At 37.5% G+C, this 12,005-nt stretch overlaps 1 protein-coding gene across 4 annotated transcripts in view; it reads right to left on the bottom strand.

Annotated features, from left to right (window-relative positions):
- ARHGEF28 (Rho guanine nucleotide exchange factor 28) overlaps positions 1–12,005 on the bottom strand; it is a 283,144-nt gene that overhangs the window by 63,125 nt on the left and 208,014 nt on the right. For all 4 annotated transcript variants that reach the window (XM_090276382.1, XM_090276380.1, XM_090276381.1 and 1 more), the window contains 5 exons: positions 7,708–7,763; positions 6,425–6,473; positions 4,407–4,551; positions 4,200–4,327; positions 2,801–2,941 (listed from right to left, as the gene is read on the bottom strand). In XM_090276382.1, the coding sequence (XP_090132508.1) occupies positions 2,801–2,941; positions 4,200–4,327; positions 4,407–4,551; positions 6,425–6,473; positions 7,708–7,763 (519 nt within the window). The remainder of the gene's footprint in view (positions 1–2,800; positions 2,942–4,199; positions 4,328–4,406; positions 4,552–6,424; positions 6,474–7,707; positions 7,764–12,005) is intronic.

Raw genomic sequence — 12,005 nt, 5'->3', positions numbered from 1 at the left:
TTAAAAAGAGGAAATATTTGAAAATAACCTCTTCCACTATAAAAGTCAGCATCAATTAAACATTAATGTAAGCTTAAATTAATTGACATTTTTTCCAGATATGAGGATACATATAAGTCAAATTCAATACATAAGATTCCAATGTATCTAAAATTGTCATAACATAACTAGCTAGCATCTTTATGTAGCTTCAGCTAGGAAACCGGTCTTTTTCTCTTGAGTACTCTATAAAATAAAACTTAGTTTGTCTGTTTTTCTGTTTTGCTTTTTGGGTTTTTTTGGTTTTTAAAAATTATTTTTTTATTATTATTGTTATTATTGCATTGAGTAGGAATACAATTAGTTTGGTGAATTAAATTGAATTAAATACAATAAAGTTCCTCAAAACAGACAATAGTAGGTCCTTTCTATTCCTGGATATGTCTCTAAAATTCCACTTTCTTCAGGGGAAAACAATATCTTGTGATCAAGGGACATCATCGAGGAAGTAAAAAGACAATCCACATAGTGGGAGAAAGTATTTACAAATCATATATCCAATAAGGTGTTTGTGTCCAGAATATATAAAGAACTCTTCCAACAACAACAAAAACCCACTTCAAAAATAAGCAAAACATTTAAATAGATGTTTCTTCAAAGAGATATACAAGTGGCCAATTACTGCATCATTAGCTATCAAGGAAATGCAAACCAAAACCAAAGTGAGATACCACTTCACGCATCCTGGACTAATTGCAATAAAAAGATGGACCATAAGGAAGCATTGGTGGGCTGAAGATGTGGGGAATCAGAACTCTCATACATTGCCAGTGGGTATGTGAAAAGGTGCGGCTGCTTTGGAAAATAGCCTGGTAGTTCCTCAAAAGTTATCATGTGACCCCAAAAGCAGAAACAACCCAAAATATCCATAAGCTAATGATTAGATTAACAGAATGTGATATATTTATACAATAAAATATTATTTAGCCATAAAGCGGAACAGAAACTGATACAGGATACCACATGAATGAATCTTGAAAACATGATGCTAAGTGAAAAAAGTCAGTCACAAAGAACCTCACGGTGTATGACTCTGTTTATATATACCATGTCCAGAATAGGCAAATCCACAGAGACACGCAGTGGATCAGTGGTTGCCAGGGGGAAATGAGGGATGACTACTGATGAATGCAGGGTTTCTTTTTGGAGTGATAAAAATGCTCTGAAATGAGATGGCATTTGATGGTTGCACAGCTTTGTGAATATACTAAAAACCCTTAGATTCACTATAAAGGGGTAAAATCAATGGTATGTGAATTATATGTCGGTTTTAAAAAGGCATTGTGAGAGCAAATAACAATTCACAACTTGTGGGAGCACCAGAAGTCCTAGATTATTGTTTCCGAACTCAGATGTTTTGAGAAAGAATCTAAAATATCAGCCATGGAGGGTAAGCAAATCTAAATGTAACTTTTTAAAATCATAAACAAAAATCTCTTTAATTGGGAACCCTCTAACTTTAAATTATTTCTTGCCACAATTTAGTGCTAAACACATACCCATATCATTTCATTTAATTCTTTAATCAATTTATCCATTATGACCCCCCAAAGAGAAATTATTTCCTTTATTATTAAAAGAGAGACAAAAAGAAAGGTGAAGGAATTTCCCCAGAACCCAAGCCTTTCTGACATGAAGGGCCATGCTGTGACCTACTCTACATGGTAAATTTATACAAAGTGGGTTAAGTTATTTTTAATAATATATGAAATCAAAAGACAAAGGAAGAAAAATTACAATATAATATAAATTACTTGAGAAATACTAAAGGGGACAGCACCTTCCTTTCCAAAGTAACTCCCACTGACGCAGCCCTGGACAGATTTCAAAGCCTATTTGCGTGTCGTCTCACCTGACCCGCATAGCCACCACCTGGCCCAGGTAAGAAGGGGGTCCTCATTTGCCAATGGACTTTTTTGGCCAAATTTGCGTACAGATATGCCTTGTTTCATTGTGCATATATTACAGATTAAAGGAAAGACCCTTGACCAGCAAAAAAATTATGAGTCACTTTATTGCGATACTCGCTTTTTTGTGGGGGCCTGGAACTGAACCTGACATATGTCCAAGGTCTGTCTATACACAGGATCAGTTAAAACTAAGAGCCAGTCTTATTTTTCAAATAGGGTGTCTTCTTGGAACCACTATTTAGCACCTACTTTGTACTTGAAAATTTTCAACCTCATTTTTTCCCAACTAGTGCATAACTGAACTTCCCCTGAATTCAGACTGCCTCCACCCCAAGCAGCATGAAACAGTAAAATGTCACCAGAGTTAAACTCCATGTGCAAAAATGCAGCATGCCATCATGCACTGCCCTAGTCCAGGTGCTGCCAGTCCCATCACGGTCTATGTGAACAGCAACCTCTGGTGTGTGCGGGCAAATTACAGGGTCATTTATGCATCAGCCCTATCCATCCTACATCAACATATGTAAAATTTTACTGGATTCTTTTAATACCAGAGCTCGATGTCATGCCTAAGCCAACTTGAAAAGGGTATAATAAATAAAATCTGCTTTGTACCAGGTACATGCAATGCCTCATTTAATTCTCACAACATTTTAAACCCAAAAATCATTATCTCCACTTCACAGATAGAATAACTGAGGCCCAGGTGAAATAAATAACTTGTTGGAGATCAAGTAATTAGAAAATGGTAGACATGGGATTTGAACCCAGGTCTGGATGGTTTCAAATTCTAGGTTTTTTTCCTCTCTGTGACACAGCTTCATCCCAAGGAGCATATCTGAAAAACTTACCAAAAATGACATCCTGTCTTTTGATGACATCCTTCTCCTGCCTACTACAAAATGAGGGGTCCACCACAAGACTCCAAGATTCTGCTTCGAACTCCTGGGCATCACTGCTGAGGTCACTCCACAGAGAAGAATCCATGACATCTAAAGTGTTTTTAGAAAAGTCAGAAGTAGAGTAACATGTGAAAAACAGACAGACCTACACAAGTACCCATGTTTATGGATTCATCACACTAAATAAACATGCTATGAGCACTGGAACAACTAAGTCAAAATACTTTTGATACGAAGTTGAAACATCTGAAAACAAAAACTGCTGTCATGAAAACAAAGAAGAATCAGATATTAATACACTGATTGTGTAGATGCCAAAAAAGGACATTTGAAGATTCTTCTGTTTGTTTGTTTTGGCTTGCTCTATTTTAGTTTTACTTTTGCTAACCTTCAGAGTCTACAATGTGCTTACAGAATCTTGAACACACTGATTTCTTTTGCCCTGAGCTATTTTGCACTCCTTACTCAAATCTGAATTTTATACTTGTCCACTTGATTTGCTCTTTACTTGGCTTGCTGTCCTTAATATAAACATGAAGCACAGTGAAGACTCAACTCACATGTGAGGACAGATTTTTCTGGCAGAATTTGACAACACACACACACACACACACACACACACACACACACACACACACACCTCTTTCAGGAAAAACTAAATTCTATTTATCCAAACAGCACTCCTGAGAATGATTGCAGATCAGAGGAATAAAGATGATATGACAATAAATTTAAAGGTTTAAGTTTAAAATAAAAGAAACGGATTCCTGGGGTGAAGTTCACTCCTTTCTCTTGTTACTATTCTCCTTTCATTCAGTTTTCTTTCACTCATTGATACAACTTGGATACGATAAGCAAGTCCCCAGATTAAGACCTAGTCTACAGAATGTGCTCTTTAAAAAAGTGCTGTCATTCCCCTAGAAGTAGGAGGGAACAGATGGGGACAAATATCTCAGAGTTCCAAGCAAGTCCTTTCTTAACTAACTGAAATATATATATATTTAATGTATAATTCTATTTCAAATCATTTACAGCTATAAAACTTTTGAAAGAATAACAGATATACAGTATATGTTATTCTCTTCATTATGTTTATGACATGTGTCTGTCAAAAAAACACATATTTCCTTGGTCACTCTACAGAAGTCTTCTCTGGGCTTAATTTCCTTTCTCTCTTTCTTTCTTTCTTTTTTTTAAATCAGAAGAACCCATACCAAAGAGACAACATGAAACAGAAGTCTTTTAAAAAGAACAAAGCATATTTTTCAATCTTATATCCTTCAGAAAATATTCCTTTTGACAAATGCTCACAGAAACACAAGTACACGCAAATGCATCTTTCTCTCACCTTCCATTAAGAAAGAATCCGTGGAGGGAGATGAGCCCATAGACTGTAAAAGCTCATCGGAGTGAGACCTGCTTCTCCAGGGGTTCCCGTCACTCTCAGACTCCAAGGATGTCCCTGACCTTCTGAAGCTGGAGGGGGGGAGGGGGGGCAGTTAGCCAGCAGCAAGTGGCTCTGAGACGTGAGGATGTAAAACACACTGAGCCTTACCTGTCCAAGGTGGTGCCTGGAACGCTTCTGGACAACGAATGGACCTGCCCCACAATGTCCTTCCTCCCGGGGGGCAATCCAATCGGCATGGAGGAAGAAGCATGCAAGGAGAGACCAGGCGGTGGGACGTCTCTAAATGAAGAATCTGGAAATCAGAATGGATGCTTCATGTGTTTTCATAGATGGCAATAATTACAACAAGTACAGGTAGTCACCTAAAAGCCAGAAAGCTGAGCACTCACATGGCCTCTTCTAATGGATCGCATGCTCAGCCTTGAAACCGGTCTCCCTGCCACATCCCAACCCCTGCTTCAAACGTCCCTTCCATTTCACACCCTCTCCTGAGAGCCAGGCTGCAGGCCTCCTCCAGCAAACCCACTTGGGGACTGAGAGTGGCTGGGATTCCACAGGCAAACAAGAAAATGGAACGGGGAAACACTGGGACAGCTTTCTCATAAACCACTGCTTGTACTCCTTAGAGCCAGCTTCAGACAGGTGCAACATGTTATTAGCACCATTACTATAATGCATATTGTATATATAAATAAGCACACGCACACACAGAGCAGGTCAATGGATTGGAATGATGCTGGGGAGTCTGTTTCTTTAAGGTCTAAGAATTTCAGGCAAATAAAACCTTCAGGCCAAGCTGGGCTATCTCTCTCGTATACTGAAAACTAAATGGTGCTTCAATACATTTCTGGTCCATTCTAAAATTCTATGGGCATTGATGCATTTACATGTGGCGTGTACTATCAGTAACTCTCAGAAAATATTTCTATCCTACTATACGGTAATACTTATACGGAACCCCAGGATGTTATAAGGAATTTGACATGTATGATATTGACTCTGCATTCTCATGACTCCCAAGTAAAGAGAGGGAATAGATGGCATTTTATTAATTCTAAGATGCTTTTTATTTTCATGCTTAACCTTATAAAATTGTGAAGTACCTTACAACTGAGGTCAAAGGGACTTCTGGTGTCAGAGTGGGGGAGTAAAAGACATCACATTTGTCCTGATTGCACTAGATCAACCTTCTGTAACATCACACCCAATCTCACTCACCACGAATCTGTCCCAATTCAAGCAGTTTTAAAAACACTGGTCACACTCTTTTACAGCCTTGAAATGAAAAGGACCACAAACTTACAAATGTCTGCCACATGACAGACAACGCAATTTGAGCCAGAGGAAACTGCGAAATCTCTCCCAACAAATCAAAGGATTTCAAACTATGACTGGTTCTCACATGCAACATATAGAACTATCAAAGGCTGCAATTATGTTCAAGAGAAATGTTTAAACTTCAGCCATATATAACCCAAGAAAAAACAGAATCGCCAAATCTAACAATATGCAAACAAAACTTGGATATGCATGAAATTTCACTGCCATTCTAGAAGATCTAATAAGAGCAAAGCCTCAAGCACAACAAATAAAAAGTGCCAGGTTTTCATGAAAATGGACAACAGAGAATGATAAGAATCCATGGATTACAAACTTGAAGATCTTTCCCCCCACCTTTGTGATTCTTAAGAAGTGTGTAGTGTATACTTGTGTGTATAAATATGTGCTACTGCTAGGGAAACATAAAATCGTGTACATTTAATGTAGTGCTTCTTTTGTTCCTCTACAAGGTTATTAAATCAGTAGTGCATATTATACTAGATTGCATCTTAGAATTGAGGCAAAATCATAATATTTCCCCATATAGTCCCCCCTAATATAAAAGATCATAACCACTATGCCGTATACCCAAAACTAATAGAGAATACTGAATGTAAACTGTAATTGGAAAATTTTTAAATGATCATATAGTAATATAGTACAAGGGCTCCTAGAAGTTTATGCCATTATTGACCTCTTTGTATAACTGATAATTATGCCAAGCATATGTTATGAAAGAAGAAATAATTGGGCAAATGAAAAAACAAATAGAGGGGATATTTTACATTGGAAAAATCTGTGGTATGTATGAAACTGAAAAAGTTCTTCTTTTCCACATCACTTACTTCCAAGGATGGTCTGTGGTTTGTTCTTGTTGTATTTCTCTTGGAATTTCTGGTAAAGAACATTAGAAACACAGAAAATGAGATCAAAGCTCCAATTGGACTACAAGAATGTCCACGCAGTACACAGAATAAGATTCTTTTCTCCATCATTTTCATTGTTATTTTATTTATTTCAAAGAGGAATTCAAAGCAAAAGACTTTAAATGCAACAAAGAAAAATGTTATGATAATGAGATGCACAAGTTATAACAAATGCTTGTCTCCTGAACATGTCTCATGAATATCCCAGCTTTATTAAAGGCCTAGAGCAGTGGTTCTCAACCTTCCTAATGCCACGACCCTTTAATACAGTTCCTCATGTTGTGGTGACCCCCAACCATAACTAAAGCATAGTGATTAATCACAAAAACAATATGTAATTATATGTGTGTTTTCTGATGGTCTTAGGCGAGCCCTGTGAAAGGGTCGTTCAACCCCCAAAGGGGTTGTGACCCACAGGTTGAGAACCGCTGGCCTAGAAGAACCAGGAATCTCTAGCTTGTGTGTCCAGACTCAGGCTGAAAGAGGAGTTCCTATTATCTCTGCCTTTCTCCTACTTGTTTCTTTCTACTCCTTACTATTCCTCCTGCTTACAGGACACAACTTTGAGCATTGAAACATCTCCCTCAACTCTGTGACCTGAAAGTGTGTGTGGCAGTTAAGGATCATCACACTTACATGCACTTCTGACATGTCTTTAGAGTGGGAAAGAAAGGAATAGAACGGCAGATGCCTTCATCTACTCAGAGAACATCTGCACAGAGAACATTCTTCTAGTCCCGGGAGCCTCACAGGATATAGTCCCGGGACCAGCAGCATCTCCAAGGAACTTGTTAAACATGTGAGTCTCAGTCCCCACTCAGATCTCCTGAATCAGAAATTCTGGAAGTGGGGCCCAGAAATCTGTGTTTTACCACGTCATGCAGGTGATTCTGATGTTTCCTGATGTTTGAGAGTTACTGCTCTAGACTTCATTTACATATGCTGAAGGTTCACACTGATAAGCCAAATAGGTTCCAACAGAAAGGCTAACCCATCCCCACTGTGTAATGCAGGTGGCCAGTCGGGAGCTGTCCCTCTAGCTCTGAGAGCACATGATTAAGAGAATAACTATACACTTGGAGCATGTGTTATTTTATCACTACAGTGATTGTTTTAGAAGTAAATCTAGATAATAATAGAAGAGTACCAACCTAATGACCAAGCTAGTCACAACATGTATATTCACAAATGACAGAAGTTACCTTGGGACACGGAGGCGCTGCATCTTTACAGCCTTTATGTACATTTGCATTACAGCCTGAAACAAAGGGAAACGAGAGAAAAGCATCTGTCTTATTGAAGTTATTCAGAAATGAGTAAGACTACATCAAGTTTTTACTCGTCATTATAAAAATAGCACATTCACATAGAAGTTTTTAAGAAATTTAAAGAAAAAATGTTAAATCACATGCAGCCCCCCTCCCCCTCAAGCACAAGCACACGCACACTGTTAATAGTTTAACTTCCTTGGAGACTGTGTTCCCCTTTTGCACAAGGAGTTATCAATTATGACAGCTGGAATTAAGCATGATATACACTTGTGTCCGCCTGAGAACTCAGTTACTATTACATGCCTAGATTGTACAGAATTTCTGACATCTGGCTGGTAGCAACTGCTACTCCCACACCAGGTCAAAGGCGTATGAAAATGGAAAGAAAGAAAAACTGCTGAAAAAAAATCTGGTTCCGACAGGAGTTTTTACTAACTGAGGTAGCCAAGTTAAAAGGGAAGAGTTAGTGGTTTGACTGTGTTTTACTTCATGAAACAATGTGGCCTTTTCTCACTAGAAGTAAGGGAACACTCGGCCTGTCCCTTTCTGCCCACTGGCTCAGAGACCCAAGTTGTCATCACAAAAATCTGCCCCTGCATGGGGAATGCTTTCTGCCAGGCTGCCATCTTCTTGCCCTCTCTCTCCTCCCACCCACCAGGACCGCCCTGTCCCATCCCCTCCCAACCGGCTTTCCCTCACCCCACCCCGTGCTATGTGTGGATGGAGGAACCTTTGGCTTATCAGAAGCTTAATTTAAAAGAATTCTTCCACAGGGGTAGACAGGTCCATTTAGGGCCATCAAAGCCACACTAGAAAACTGCCCAGTGCCCTTGCCAGGTAGCTCAATTGGTTGGAGCATCATCCATGCACCAAAAGGTTGTGGTTCAATTCCTGGTCAGGGCACATACCTAGGTTGCAGGTTCAATCCCTGGATTGGGGTGTGTATGGGAGGCAACCGATGGATGTTTCTCACATCAATGTTTCTCTCTCTTTCTCTCAAATCAATAAAACAAAAGTAAAAGGAAGGAAGGAAGGAAGGAAGGAAGGAAGGGAGGGAGGAAGGGAGGAAGGGAGGAAGGAAGGAAAAGAAAGAAAAAGAAAGGAAGGAAGGAAGGAAGGAAGGAAGGAAGGAAGGAAGAAAAGAGAGGAAAGAAAGAAAGAAAGAAAGAAAGAAAGAAAGAAAGAAAGAAAGAAAGAAAGAAAGAAAGAAAGAAAGAAAGAAAGAAGGAAGGAAGGAAGGAAGGAAGGAAGGAAGGAAGGAAGGAAGGAAGGAAGGAAGGAAGGAAGGAAGGAAGGAAGGAAGGAAGGAAAGAAAGAAAGAAAGAAAGAAAGAAAGAAAGAAAGAAAGAAAGAAAGAAACCATAAGCCCTTGTGCAGAAAGCTGAACTCAGCCGCCCTCCCACTTGTAGGTCTGTGGAGGCATTTTAGCCAACACCTCAATGACCCATAAGCAGAGCCAGGCTGACCCACAACTTGGTCCAGCTGACAAACATAGAAACTGGACAGCTCTCCTCTTATTCCTGAACAAGCAAATAAAAAAAAGAAAAGAAGAAGCTATGAGCTACCACAGAACAAAGTTATACTATAAGCAAACAGGCAGAATGAGCCCCAGAATACTATTAAATCCAGAAATAGAGAAAAATTAAGGTATTTTAAATGTATTCTCCCAAAGACGCACAAAATATACATAAAATAGGGGCAAAAGGCATGAAGGGAGAAAAGATGTGACAGCAGGCCAACAGGATGAGAGGAAAACAGAGCTTTGTGAGATGAGAGAGGCCTGCAAGGAAGGAAAAGGTCAAGAGCAGAACTTAAACGGGAGTGTGAAGAACCAGAGTGACAAAGACATCAAAGCAGCACTTTGAAATTAAACTTGAAAGATTTCCTTCAGAACGTGGAGAAAAAGGAGGGCATAATTATAAAATAAAAGGTGTCATACAAAAAAGACAGATAACAGAGATCACACTTGCCAAGGAAAAAAATCTGAAAAATTAGATCAGAAGCAATAGTCAAAGTGACAACTGACAAAAACGTTTTTAAAGCTAACAAAGAAACCCCCCAAAAAGCAGATCAAAAGATCTCACTATTTCCTAGACAGAAATAATTAAATGACACCTATTCTATAAAAACATTCTGATGATACCCACATGATTAAAAAATTAAAAGTCCTCAAGCAGAAAAAGCAGATAAAGCAGGCTAGCAACAAAGGAACAAGGGCAGGCAGGCCCCAGCCTTTCCTACTAAAATAGTAAGTGCTCAGATAGAATGGACCAGTGTTGACAGAGCATCGAGAGGAAAACTTTCGGCCTGGTAACATAGCCAGATAAACTGATTTTCTTGTGTGAAAGAAGTAAAGATATATCCTTAGATACACAAGATTCAGAAAACAGACCACTCTGAGAATCTTCTTTAAAAAAGGTATTAAGAGCAGAATCAAAATTAAGGGTTCAGAAATGAATCGATTTTTTTTTTTTTTTTTTTTTTTACAAAAAAGAAGAAATGAGCACTGGAACCAGCTACACAAAGAACTATATCTTTAAAATTTTAAGTAGAGGCACTGAGCTGAATATAAATATCAAATTATTCTTGAAATAGAAAACTACTTTTGAAACATTATACATATAATATAAAAATAATAATTTAATGATGAATTTAGTATACTAACAGAGGCTAGGGGGAAAAGGGTAAATATAAAGGAAATAAAAGAGTATGTAATTATAAGCCTTACAGAGCCTTAAAGTTATTATTATTAATAGATAATAAAAGAGCATATCAGCATGCCAAATCTCTGAAGGAGATAAAAACAAATAGCTAAACCAGACATCAAGGAAAATAGCATAGAGCTATAAAAGATAGCTGATAGGTATAAAATTAAATGTAAATTAGAAAAAGATCATTTAAAACAAGGCCTCTCAGTTACATTACAAAGTACCTATAACCTAAATTGAAGACACACACCCTAAATCAAAAACACAGAATTAGTTAAGGGAAAGACAAAGGAAAGGAAAGGAAAGCAAGAGGAATATTAATTTTAAACAAAGTAAAATTCAATGCAAAAGGCATTTAATGGCATTAAAAGGGTAATTTTATGTTGATGAAAGTTAAACATGCAATGAAGGTGTGATCAGTGAACTTCAGTGCACGGAATAATGTAATATCAAAATACAAGCAGTGAAATCTATTTATAAACAAGGAAAATCTTGTAGAAATACAATTTCCATGAAACACTAGCAAGTCAAGCTTTAACAAAGAAAAATATGGATACTAGGATTTTAAATATTTACATCATGTTTTGTTTCACATTGCATTTTTAAGATTAGAAATATTAATTTTCACAATTAAAAACAAAAATACATCAATGAAATGTGATTATTTATTAAAAACAGCAGAGATTGGACATGTCATATTTTCTTATCCAATGGAAAAAAATTAATATTAACATTAATTTTAAGGTGAAGGGACCAGCCAAAGAACATATATGCATGACCCATGGACACAGACAACAGTGTGGGGACTGCCTGAGGTGGGGAGAGGTGGGTGGAGGGGGGAGAAAGGGGGTAAAAATGGGACAATTATAATAGCATAAACAATAAAATATAATTTTAAAACTTTTTTAAAAGTATGAAGTTTAAAGCTCCAACACTCCCCTATCCCCCAAACTGTAAATCTTTAAAACTTTTTCCAAAAAAGCTGTGGTTTAAAGAGGAAGTCAAATGTATATTCACACTGATTCTAGAATTTAATCTAAGGCAATAATCAAAGATGTGGACAGTTATATTTGCAAAAGAATTCTCACTGCAACATTATGCTGGGAAAAACTTAAATGTACATTAAGTAAGGCATAATTAAACACATGTGATAGCATCATCAAATAAAACATGAGCATAACAAGTTGACTTTTTATGAGAAGGTACTCCTTCAAAATATTAATAGCAATGTTCTCTAGGTGGTAAAATTTTGGGTAATTTTAAGGTTCTCCATAAACCTTGTATCTTCTATGTATCCTATTATATTTAAAAAAATTAATGACTACTTTCAAAGCTAAACATAACCTATGTATTTGCAGCAATTTCCATCCTCCATGACCAATTCAGTATAAACCAACATATTCTATACTACAAAATTTTACTGTTCAGTGAGCCCTGACTCCCTGAGCTACATTAACTACACACAAGTATCTAACTACTTCTTATTAATTACATATTAATGACATATGAATGTCTAAGGGC

This window comes from Furipterus horrens, unplaced genomic scaffold (assembly GCF_987537825.1).
Source record: "Furipterus horrens unplaced genomic scaffold, mFurHor1.1.pri manual_scaffold_5, whole genome shotgun sequence".
In the NCBI taxonomy this organism is placed as follows: domain Eukaryota; kingdom Metazoa; phylum Chordata; class Mammalia; order Chiroptera; family Furipteridae; genus Furipterus; species Furipterus horrens.
The sequence above is the reverse complement of the archived record's forward strand: the minus strand, read 5'-3'. Positions and strand labels throughout refer to the sequence as shown.